An 11,911-nucleotide genomic window follows, 5' to 3' on the forward strand; every position below is an offset into this window, starting at 1 on the left:
TAATATGTATTGTGTTGAAATACAAGAAGCCAAATAATCCAAATATGTACAAGCTGGATTCAAGTTCAATAGAATATCTAATTAAATCAATTTAAGAGGAATAAAAATTTAACTCACAGTTTATCAGACCTATTAAAAAATAATTCAATATTTTAATGTTGACTGATTCTAGAGAGTTCATTTGTCTTGTTTTATCTTATTGCTCTCAATTAGTCAATTGAGAAACTTGAATAGTTAATAATATGACCAATAAACTTAAGTATGTTCAATAATTTTATGGACCCATCGAAGTGACTTAAATAAAAATCCAAAAATAAAATTATAAATTGAAAATTTAACATCATTCAGACTTGAAGTGTGAAGACACACATTGCTCTCAAATAGTCAATTGAGAAACTTGAATAGTTAATAATATGACCAATAAACTTAAGTATGTTCAATAATTTTATGGACCCATCAAAGTGACTTGAATAAAAAAATCCAAAAATAAAATTATAAATTGAAAATTTAACATCATTCAGACTTGAAGTGTGAAGACACACCCAACCATCAAGAAGTGTTTAACTACCTGATACTGAATATCTACACCTCACTTGAATGTATGGAGCATAGTTTCAACCAACCGTTTAATTAGGTAAGTCCATGCATTGTCTTCTCAGACAGTCTGTCCACTGAGGAGATCAGATTTTTTATTTAAAGTTAAGCTAGAAATGAAAATACAGGCTATTTGCAAGAAAGATATCTCGGCAGCTGAAATGGCTTCAGCCCAATTGACAGACAATGAATTACAGGACTTGCTGGACAACAAAACGGTACACAGCCTGTTCCTCTGTAAAATGCACATGGACAACGTTGAACTGTATTGTGATACGTCAACCGGTGTACCCCGTCCGTATGTGCCATCCAATTTCCGTCGTGTCCTGTTTTCACAGCTTCATGAGCTCTCTCATCCAGGCGGACGCGCCTCTGTTCACCTTGTTTGTTCAAGATTTGTGTGGCCAAATATGAAAAAGGACATAGGAGCATAGTTTCAACCAACCGTTTAATTAGGTAAGTCCATGCATTGTCTTCTCAGACAGTCTGTCCACTGAGGAGATCAGATTTTTTTATTTAAAGTTAAGCTAGAAATGAAAATACAGGTTACTTAACACTTGATCCAGCCTATGTCACTTTGGTATTTATCTCAGAGCCAGACCAACCTAATTTTGCAATGCAATATCAAAATTTCTCAAGGACTTAATTGTAATGTCAGCATGTTTGAGTGTACCTACACAGCACAATGTTTATGTTTATGCATGAACATTTTATTGATTATTTATATTATTTATTTTTGTGGGTGCTGAAAGTTGGGCTTCATTTAATTGGTGTATACCCAAATTTTTTACTTCCATTCTTACAATACTACCTGCATAATAAAATATAAAATAATGAAATTACATTTTGAATTTTGTGCCTGTGAGTTTGAAAGCTAGTCATGAATAATAAAAAAAAAACATGATTTCACAACTGTATTTGGTCATGTAAAAAATGTTCTGAATGGAATAATGGATGAATTCAATATACCTTCCTATATTGGTAAAAAATACAGGTTAACACTTGATCCAGCCTATGTCACTTTGGTATTTATCTCAGAGCCCAACCAACCTAATTTTGCAATGCAATATCAAAATTTCTCAAGGACTTAATTGTAATGTCAGTAGGCTTCGGTCTGATATCTTCGGTTCTGATGATGTCAGACTTTGGGCCCTGCTACAGTATGTAGTGTCGTTTTGGCAACTCAAACTTTGGCAGTCCGTCAATAAATTTCAATAATTGTTTCTCTCTTCAAGAAAAGAGAATGTTTCAAAATCAGTACAAGTACTATAAGAATCCAAAGAAGGCTTCGGTCTGATATCTTCGGTTCTGATGATGTCAGACTTTGGGCCCTGCTACAGTATGTAGTGTCGTTTTGGCAACTCAAACTTTAGCAGTCCGTCAATAAATTTCATTGTTTCTCTCTTCAAGAAAAGAGAATGTTTCAAAATCAGTACAAGTACTATAAGAATCCAAAGGTGTTTGAGTGTACCTACACAGCACAATGTCTATGTTTATGCATGAACATTTTATTGATTATTTATATTATTTATTTTTGTGGCTGCTGAATGTTGGGCTTTATTTAATTGGTGTATAGCCAAATTTTTACTTCCATTCTTACAATACTACCTGCATAATAAAATAATGAAATTACATTTGGAATTTTGTGCCTGTGAGTTTGAAAGCTAGTCAGTCATGAAAAAAAATATGATTTCACAACTGTATTTGGTGATGTAAAAAATGTTCTGAATGGAATAATGGATGAATTCAATAAATCTTCCTATATTGGTAATGGTACAAAGAAAATACAATCACATGAATGTTTTATCACACTTGATTGTTGCAGAAGAGGAGAACAGTTGAATACTGTACAAACGCCCAAGGAAAAGTAATGCAAACTTACATGGAGAAGTAAAATATATAAAATATTGCACCAGACTGTGGAGTCAGGATGTCATCAGAAGATCACACTGCAGTTATAATTCATCTGGATATTGATGCGTTCTACGCCCAAGTTGAAGAAAATGTTTGCCCAGAATACAAAACCAAACCACTTGGTGTTTATCAGAAAACAATCATTGTCACAAGTAACTATGTTGCTAGAGCATATGGTATTACCAAGTGTATGCTTACCACTGAAGCTATCAAGCTTTGTCCTCATCTGGTGCTGGTCAATGGAGAGAATCTAGAGAAGTATAGACAGATCAGTCAGGATATTACCAAGTTTATTCAAGATAAGTACAAAGTACCTGTTGAGAAATTGGGATTTGATGAAAATTTCGTTGACATTACCAAATTGGTGAACGAAAGATTGAATGCCTCTAAAAATGACGAAACCGTGCCTGAAAACAGTGAAGGGAATCTAAGTGATGAAGATGATCACATGAATGTTTTATCACACTTGATTGTTGCAGAAGAGGAGAACAGTGGAATACTGTACAAACGCCCAAGGAAAAGTAATGCAAACTTACATGGAGAAGTAAATATAAAATATTGCATCAGACTGTGGAGTCAGGATGTCATTAGAAGATCACACTGCAGTTATAATTCATCTGGATATTGATGCGTTCTACGCCCAAGTTGAAGAAAATGTTTGCCCAGAATACAAAACCAAACCACTTGGTGTTTATCAGAAAACAATCATTGTCACAAGTAACTATGTTGCTAGAGCATATGGTATTACCAAGTGTATGCTTACCACTGAAGCTATCAAGCTTTGTCCTCATCTGGTGCTGGTCAATGGAGAGAATCTAGAGAAGTATAGACAGATCAGTCAGGATATTACCAAGTTTATTCAAGATAAGTACAAAGTACCTGTTGAGAAATTGGGATTTGATGAAAATTTCGTTGACATTACCAAATTGGTGAACGAAAGATTGAATGCCTCTAAAAATGACGAAACCGTGCCTGAAAACAGTGAAGGGAATCTAAGTGATGAAGATGATGATTTCAGTGTCAACCTAGTTGATGAGGCAGTACCTTCAAGTGAACATTTAGAAAATATGTCCAACAAGAGAAAATCAAGAGATGTAGAATTAGAAACTGTCGAGAATGGGAATAAAAAAACTAGATTAAATTCTTTTGAAAATGACACGAAAATGAGTGCACACACTGAAGCTGTCGAGAATAACACTTTTCAACATAATAACATAGGTGATAGATGTGAAGATAAAGGAAACAGTCTACATAATGTCAGTGGACATGTGTATAAAAACACAATGGGGAAATGTAGCTGCGGGTGTACAACTAGACTTATCATAGGATCTCATATCGCTCATGATATTAGACATGAACTATTGCAAACATTTCATTTAACACTAAGCGCTGGTATATCATACAATAAACTATTATCCAAACTAGTGGGTTCACAACACAAACCTAATCAACAAACAGTCATATTCCCCAATGCTGTTCTAGATCTTATGGGAAATATTCATCTTAAACAAATACCAGGTATTGGTCGTAAAATGTTCGAAAAACTTTCGAATTTAAACATCAAAACAGTTGAAGATTTACAAAATGCAAGTAAAGCTTTTTTGTGTAAAGAGTTTCTGTTCTAGATCTTATGGGAAATATTCATCTTAAACAAATACCAGGTATTGGTCGTAAAATGTTCGAAAAACTTTCGAATTTAAACATGAAAACCGTTGAAGATTTACAAAATGCAAGCAAAGCTTTTTTGTGTAAAGAGTTCGATAGTACAACAGCGGATTGGCTTTCAAATATTTCCTATGGTAGAGATTTTGCTAAAGTTAAAGTTTTTAGTAAACAAAGTTCGATCGGTGTGGAAGACCGATATTACAAACCCATAACGAACTTGACTGATTTCACAAAGCAGTGTAAAATCTTGCTAGATCGGTTGCTGACTTTAGTTCGGAAAGATGGACGTGTTCCGAAATTGTTGAAAATAAGTTTGAGATTCGATCATTTTAAATACGAGTGGAAATTAGATTCCAAACAATGTCAAATCAATGCCAGCGTATTTTCCAATTCTGATCCAAGCACTATAGAACATTACCTATTAGATGTTATCATCAAACTATACAAAGAGCTATGTATTAAGAGAAATAGTCATACAGTAACTTATATTAATATAGCGGTGGGTAATTTCATCGACATTGCTGATACAAAAAATAGTATATTGAAATTCTGTCAAAACAAATATAGCACATTCCCTAAATACAAAGAGCTATGTATTAAGAGAAATAGTCATACAGTAACTTATATTAATATAGCGGTGGGTAATTTCATCGACATTGCTGATACACAAAATAGTATATTGAAATTCTGTCAAAACAAATATAGCGCATTCCCTAATGAAAGTCAAAATATAAAAACACCACACTCGAGTAGTGACAGTATGTGTCAGAACAAATCAGGAGATGTAAAAGTAAATAAAGATAGTGAGATTATTAACAAATCCTTCATGTCACATGGAAACTCGGATAATAATACTTGTAATGATAACTCTAGTTCTGTAGATAATACTAATGCTAATCATGCCAGTACATCAACTTCTAATAGCAATATTATACATACTAACACACTAGATATTGATAACATTGATAGAGATGTATTGAATGAATTACCTGACGATATTCGGGAGGAAATTGAAAGAGAAATGAAAACTAGAAATAGTATAGGGATAACAGTTAGACAAAATCAAACTAACAAGAATTATAGAAGTGGAGATCAGAAAAAGAAAACGGCCAAACAATTGATTAACCAGCGACTGACATTCATACATCAGCTTCAGTTCAAGGGTAGGTGACATGTCACGTCGGTGGAAGGTAATGATGGACACAGAGTAAAAGGTATGAACCTTAGGGCGAGGTCACTGCGTGAGACTTTCTCTACCCGTTAATCCTCAGAATTCGATGTAGATATCTACCTATCCTATTATATTTTCAAACAAATGCTACCTACGCCTTGGTTGGTATTGAACACGCGTCCTCTCGTTTACAACACGGATAGGACAGCGCTACCGTGGCAGGTTTAACAGAGTGTCCAAGATCTTTACTTATTAACTCAATCTTCTTTATACCCTACAGAATCTAGGTGACATGTCTCTGATATACCCCATAGCAGTAGAGTGTGTCGTGTGTAGTCTATGCTGTCATTCAGGTGGCATTGGAGAGGATTAATACCAGCGACTAGCCTTGTGATCTAGGCTTCGGTCTGATATCTTCGGTTCTGATGATGTCAGACTTTGGGCCCTGCTACAGTATGTAGTTTCGTTTTGGCAACTCAAACTTTAGCAGTCCGTCAATAAATTTCATTGTTTCTCTCTTAAAGAAAAGAGAATGTTTCAAAATCAGTACAAGTACTATAAGAATCCAAAGGTCAGCATTCTGGATCCGGCCTATTATTTCGCTAAATGTTTCGCACTGTTGAGTATCTCGAAAATCAGCAAGAATCATAATCGGATCTTAGTGTCTCCATTTGAGTCAAACAGAGGTAAAGTTTAGCTCTATCAAGTGTAACGTCCTTATTCCGTCATATCAGTAAGCAGTCTGAACGAGGTGCTGGCTATGTTAAATTGGGAGTAGAGAGGCGTCTGCGTATGGGACTATGAGGAGAACAGCTCATTCTAACCAGCCTATAGCTGGTAACTTTTCAAAGGGTTCAACTTGCTTGTAAAAAATGAGTCAAGTCGAACGATGGTTGACTGAAGTCGGGAACCTATAGGTATTTAACTATTTAATCATCTTGAATTTAGCTCCTAACTTGGCCGTTTCCATTTCCACGGGGTCAAGTCGAACGATGGTTGACTGAAGTCGGGAACCTATAGGTATTTAACTATTTAATCATCTTGAATTTACCTCCTAACTTGGCCGTTTCCATTTCCACGGATTGTTTTTCAGGTATGGAGTTCTACACCATCTCCTACTTGTCGTTCGCATACACTTCACTTTCCATCTGTATGGAGTTCTACACCATCTCCTACTTGTCGTTCGCATACACTTCACTTTCCATCCTAGTCATGGCGTTTACATTTCAGCAGTGTGTTCTGTTTATCAATTACCCATGTGTAGGGATGAGTGATTGCGCTGCCTGGATATTAACCGCTAGTCATTCGATCCTCTCCATTCTTTCCATCTTAGTCATGGCGTTTACATTTCAGCAGTGTGTCCTGTTTATCAATTACCCATGTGTAGGGATGAGTGATTGCGCTGCCTGGATATTAACCGCTAGTCATTCGATTCTCTCCATCATTCTACTTGTCACCTCCATGTCTCGCACCAAAGCGTGTATAGGTGAGATTATCTCTTAAACAGGACCTAGGAGTTTTTAATTCCGGCTTATGTAGGGTAGACATTTTACTTTCTATGCGTTATCAAACGGGTCAGCAGTTGCGCAAACGTCAAGAGTTGTTGTTGTTGTTAACGCTGGCTACATCAAATTTTCTTTTGCTTGATTTCAGATTGTTGGCGTTGCTACTACATATCTGATCGTGTTTATTCAGTACAACACTTCCTAAACTACATTTATTACCATCAGAAATTAATATTTTATACTCTTCTAGACCTAGAGATATTACTATATGGGTATGTACTAGGTATATACTCGTGTACTTGGGTTGCTTAACTTAGGAATATGTACTTTCTTTTGCTTGATTTCAGATTGTTGGCGTTGCTACTACATATCTGATCGTGTTTATTCAGTACAACACTTCCTAAACTACATTTATCATCACCAACAAATCTCGCTTAATTTTAGTTCCATTACCTACTTCCTACTTGTTTGTCACACGAAGACATTCTTTTAATTCCGAAAAACTTGAATGAATAACGACCAACAAATTACCATCAGAAATTAATATTTTATACTTTTCTAGACCTAGAGATATTACTATATTGATTGAATTACCTACTCGCTTAAATTTAGTTCCATTACCTACTTTCTACTTGTTTGTCACACGAAGACATTCTTTTAATTCCAACCAACAAATTACCATCAGAAATTAATATTTTATACTTTTCTAGACCTAGAGATATTACTATATTGATTGAATTACCTACTCGCTTAATTTTAGTTCCATTACTTACCTACTTCCTACTTGTTTGTCACACGAAGACATTCTTTAATTCCGAAAAACTTGAATGAATAACATGGGGGAGAGTTGTGCTGGGGCTAAAATAGAAAGGAAGCACGAGTTAGATGACATCCGTGTAATAGAGGAAGCATCATGTCACGTGAAACAACACGGTGAACCTGCTCAATCTATAGATATTAAAAATTCATCGGGTAAGTTTTTTCTTCATTGTCTCAACAAGCGCCAAAATGACTGTCCTCGAGAAGCTTAGTGCACCCCGAAACAGCCAGAAATATGTGATTAGCTCAGGCCGTTACCCGTCCAGATACCAACCACGCACAACGTTGCATAGCTTCAGTGATCCGTCATGTACCGATACAGCGTAGTCTACATAATATTGTATCAGACGCGCCAATATACAACGCGTAGAATGCGTATGACAGTGTAAACTTGTTTAACGCAAAGAGTGACCGTACTATCTTCTTCCATGCTCTGTTTCAGATTCTCCTGTAATGCCTGACGATGAAACCCTGCCCACATGCTCTGTTTCAGATTCTCCTGTAATGCCTGACGATGAAACCCTGCCCTGTGCTAGCACTCTATGGTGATACAGGATTTCTCTAAAGTTCTTTCCGCACCAGAGTATTTCCTGTTTCGCTGCGTTCATGTTATGCCCTGTTTCTAGCACGTGTCTGGCGAAGGTGGACAGCGAACACAAAGCTGCAGCGCGCAACAACAAACCAGAAAAGTCCAACTAGTGGAAACGGTCCCTAACCTCGTCTACAAGAGGGATCAGCTGATCAGTCATCAGGTGACAGTGTCTACACCCCCACCACTGTCACTATCAGCAACAACAACAACAACACCTACACTCAGTTTCCCTTGAAAATGTCTATGAAATAGACGAAACTCCGAGTCGGGATATAAAAACCTACTCGTAAGTATCCATTTCTATATATAACTTAAGTAAAAAAGCGTGGATTTGTCGTTCATACATGGGGTAGGTTAGAAGCATGTGAAACATATTTAATAATAATGGAATTTCATCCTCAATATTGATTGAGAATTTGTCCACAATAATTCCAATAGCCTAAATCCGTTGAGGTAAAGGGACTTTTTTAGTCTTATTTCAAGCAAAATATACATAATTTCTATTATTAAACGGGTTTTCACATAAATATCATAATATTGTGGTGTTCATATGGTGTATATTTCATATGCACCAATAACGTGAGGCATTTTAGACCACGTTGCTTTCATATGCACATAAATTATCCACCTAACCGTTCTCCATATTCCACACATATGCACTACGTTTATTCTATTCCATTCTATTCTATTGTACGCGGCATACACAAAAGTAAAATAAAAACATATCATATGACTTCTCATTATTCACGCTTGGCCACATTATGCGTACGTTTCCCTGTGACCGCTAGCAATGTCGACCGATTCACCATTACACAAACACAAGAAAAAGCCTAGAAAATCTAGAAATCCGAGATGTGATAAAGGGGACTGTTTTCTTTTCATTTTTTTTTTAAAGAGGTTTGACAGAGGGAACTTTAACTGCTAGGGTCTTATCGTCCCGAAATCGAAGAGAGAAGGAAGACAGGATAGGAGAAAGCCAGTCGTTCCGAGAACGAACATTACCCCATGAGGATAAAATCCGCCCCGGGCGGGAATCAAACCCGTGGCCTAGCGCTTACAAGGCAGACGCACTACCAACTAAAGGGGACTGTAACAACGGTCCCAACGGGGGTGGGGGGTCGTATGTCACATCGTCCAGAAATCGAAAGGAGGACAGGAAAGGAGAAAGCCAGCCCCTCCGAGAACGAACGTCATCTGTTTAGGATTTCTGGACTCCCATTATCACAGTCACATAGGGAACACCTTTCTTGTCTGATGAGATCCTCCACTGTAGAGTACCTAGAGCATACCATGGTATCTTCTAGTCCACACCAGGTTCAAATCTGGTTGCTAACAATGAGAATGGTGGGTTCCATACACTGTATTTCTACATACCACGAGAGTACACGGGTAATGTTCCAGCACTAGCATTACAACTTACAAGTACTCGAAGCACATTCCTCAGGCTGGGATCTACAAGCTACTCTAATAAGAAGAGTCTTGAGTGGAAATGACTAGCTATTTTGCCCGTGCTTCGCCAGCCAGGGTTTAGACTTCTCCCCGGGCGGGAAGGTAACCACTGGAGGAGATTAACGAGGTTTTTTCTTCTACCTCTACTCCTTGCTATTGGTATAATTAGGGCTACCACGGTTGTTTAAGCCTTTGTTACTAATTAAATCTCTGAAAAACGTTCAAAAATGGTCCTCCGAAAAGTCAACATGAAGAAGAAGACGAAGAAGAAAACGATAATTTCTCCCGGAGGTTATGAATTTAATTTTAATTTGGCTTTAAGATCAAGAAAACATAAAATTTCATTATTTTATACATTTTATTGATTCCATTTTTTTTTCTTTTTTTTACTTCTTTTAGAGTTTAGACCCATGAACATTACCCCATCAGGATAAAATCCGCCCCGGGCGGGAATCGAACCCGTGGCCTAGCGCTTACAAGGCAGACGCACTACCAACTAAAGGGGACTGTAACTACGGCCCCAACGGGGTTCGTATGTCGCATCGTCCAGAAATCGAAAGGAGGACAGGAAAGGAGAAAGGCAGCCCCTCCGAGAACGAACGTCATCTGTTTAGGATTTCTGGACTCCCATTATCACAGTTACATAGGGAACACCTTTCTCATTTTTATGACATAATCCATCTATCCACAACATACTTAAATGACATAATGGTTCATTTTATTTATGTTATTCATACAAAAAACCAGCAACCCAAAGCACACAACATCAACTGCAAGAAGCCAATAACATTGTTGCAATTCAGGTAAAGGTCTATTTTTGATAAATTCTCTCTTTTAAAATGCAGAGGTAGCTCTAAGTTCAGAGGTTGGATTCCAAAGAGCCAATAACAGGTCTTTCCATCTTTCTAACCTTACAGAAAAATGTGAGAAATCATTTTCAAATTTACAAATAAACAAACAGGAGACTCAAGAGAGATTTAAAAAGGTTACTATCCTGAAACCTCACTTTCTCAAGTGCCTACCTTACGATTCCTGGAAGTCTTCAAAGGTCGGATCTCCTCGGAGATAAAATACCAAAGGAGTCCCAAACACTTGATCTTCAGGGATAGAGGATTCTCTTCACAAGTATAGTGTGTCTCGGAAGTTCCGTTGATGCTTGCTTTCCGTGTCCGCGAGATAGGCATGACACCTACAAACCTCACGGTGTTGGAAGGATTGTGGGTTTAAAAACCCCTTGGACGCCCAGAATCACACTCCGTTGATGGACAGAAAGGATGTGCTATTTACTCGAAAAACACCGTACCGTCGGAGACATCCCACATCTGAGCGCAAACGCCCTTGAGGTCTTATCCAGAATCACTGATGTGAAGTAAAATTGGCATCCGGATGGGCGACCATCGACCATTCGATGCCCATTATCGACTAAAATTTGTACTCGTTTTTCGATTGCAAATGTTTCACCGTTTTACTTTCTGGTGTTCTCGTGTTGACCCAGCACCTAAATGGGAAGTATTGTGTCTTTTCTCGCCCATCTGATTGTTACTGTTCCCTCTGTCAAACCTCTTGGAATAAACCTCCGTTTGCTACAGACCGTGAAAACAGACTCTGGACCAGGGTCATGGTCCTCAAGCCGAAGTGATGCTTGTTCCTGACTACAAATGGTAGGTACCCGAGCACCGAATTTTCGAGGCACACTGTACATTATTTTACTACGTGATTATTACTAGGCTGCATTCTTCCAACGCATTCAAGTGCATTATGAGGGATGATTGCGTTATTAACCCTGAGTTAACCCTGGACAGCAGAGTGTTTAATGTCTTCGTTCTCGGTCCGATTATTCGTACCCTAGTCCGAATTTTAGTCCGGTTAACAGAAGTCCACCATTTTGAAGTCCAGGATCCCCCATTTCTTAAAGAAGCAGGGAAATCCTCTTTTGGTGTTTTACCACCTTTCTTTAAAATTTCAAGAGGTTTGATAGGGGAACTATAACAACGGAGATCTTATCTTCGGAAGAGAGAAGGAGGACAGGATAGGAGAAAGCCAGCCGTTCTAAGAGCGAACCTTATCTGTTTGGGGTAAAGTTCGCCGGGCTGGAATCGGCCTCACGGTTACTGTCCAATCTAACTAGGCTGTCCACCGGCCCATTTTGTTTTTACTAACCCGACCTAGCAATAACAACACGTTAGTTCAAACTGCTTGCTT

At 37.8% G+C, this 11,911-nt stretch overlaps 1 protein-coding gene across 1 annotated transcript; it reads left to right on the forward strand.

The window, feature by feature from the left end:
* Positions 1-375: 375 nt before the first annotated feature.
* On the forward strand, positions 376-6,847 carry LOC103505349 (DNA polymerase eta). The gene is made up of 6 exons (XM_026820679.1): positions 376-634; positions 2,420-2,935; positions 3,501-4,032; positions 4,176-5,336; positions 5,869-6,030; positions 6,438-6,847. Exons 2-6 carry the CDS (start codon positions 2,525-2,527, stop codon positions 6,845-6,847), a joined length of 2,676 nt encoding a protein of 891 aa, XP_026676480.1. The 5' UTR covers positions 376-634; positions 2,420-2,524.
* Positions 6,848-11,911: the final 5,064 nt, after the last annotated feature.

The sequence above is a fragment of the Diaphorina citri genome, unplaced genomic scaffold, assembly GCF_000475195.1.
Source record: "Diaphorina citri unplaced genomic scaffold, Diaci psyllid genome assembly version 1.1 scaffold167, whole genome shotgun sequence".
Classification (NCBI taxonomy): Eukaryota; Metazoa; Arthropoda; class Insecta; order Hemiptera; family Psyllidae; genus Diaphorina; species Diaphorina citri.

Coding starts and splice junctions, on each gene's coding strand:
- LOC103505349 (XM_026820679.1), top strand. CDS start 2,525: ATGTCATCAGAAGATCACACTGCAGTTATAATTCATCTGGATATTGAT. Junction 4,033..4,175: donor TAAACAAATACCAGGTATTG/GTCGTAAAATGT, acceptor TACCAGGTATTG/GTCGTAAAATGTTCGAAAAA. Junction 6,031..6,437: donor TCCATTTGAGTCAAACAGAG/GTAAAGTTTAGC, acceptor ATTGTTTTTCAG/GTATGGAGTTCTACACCATC.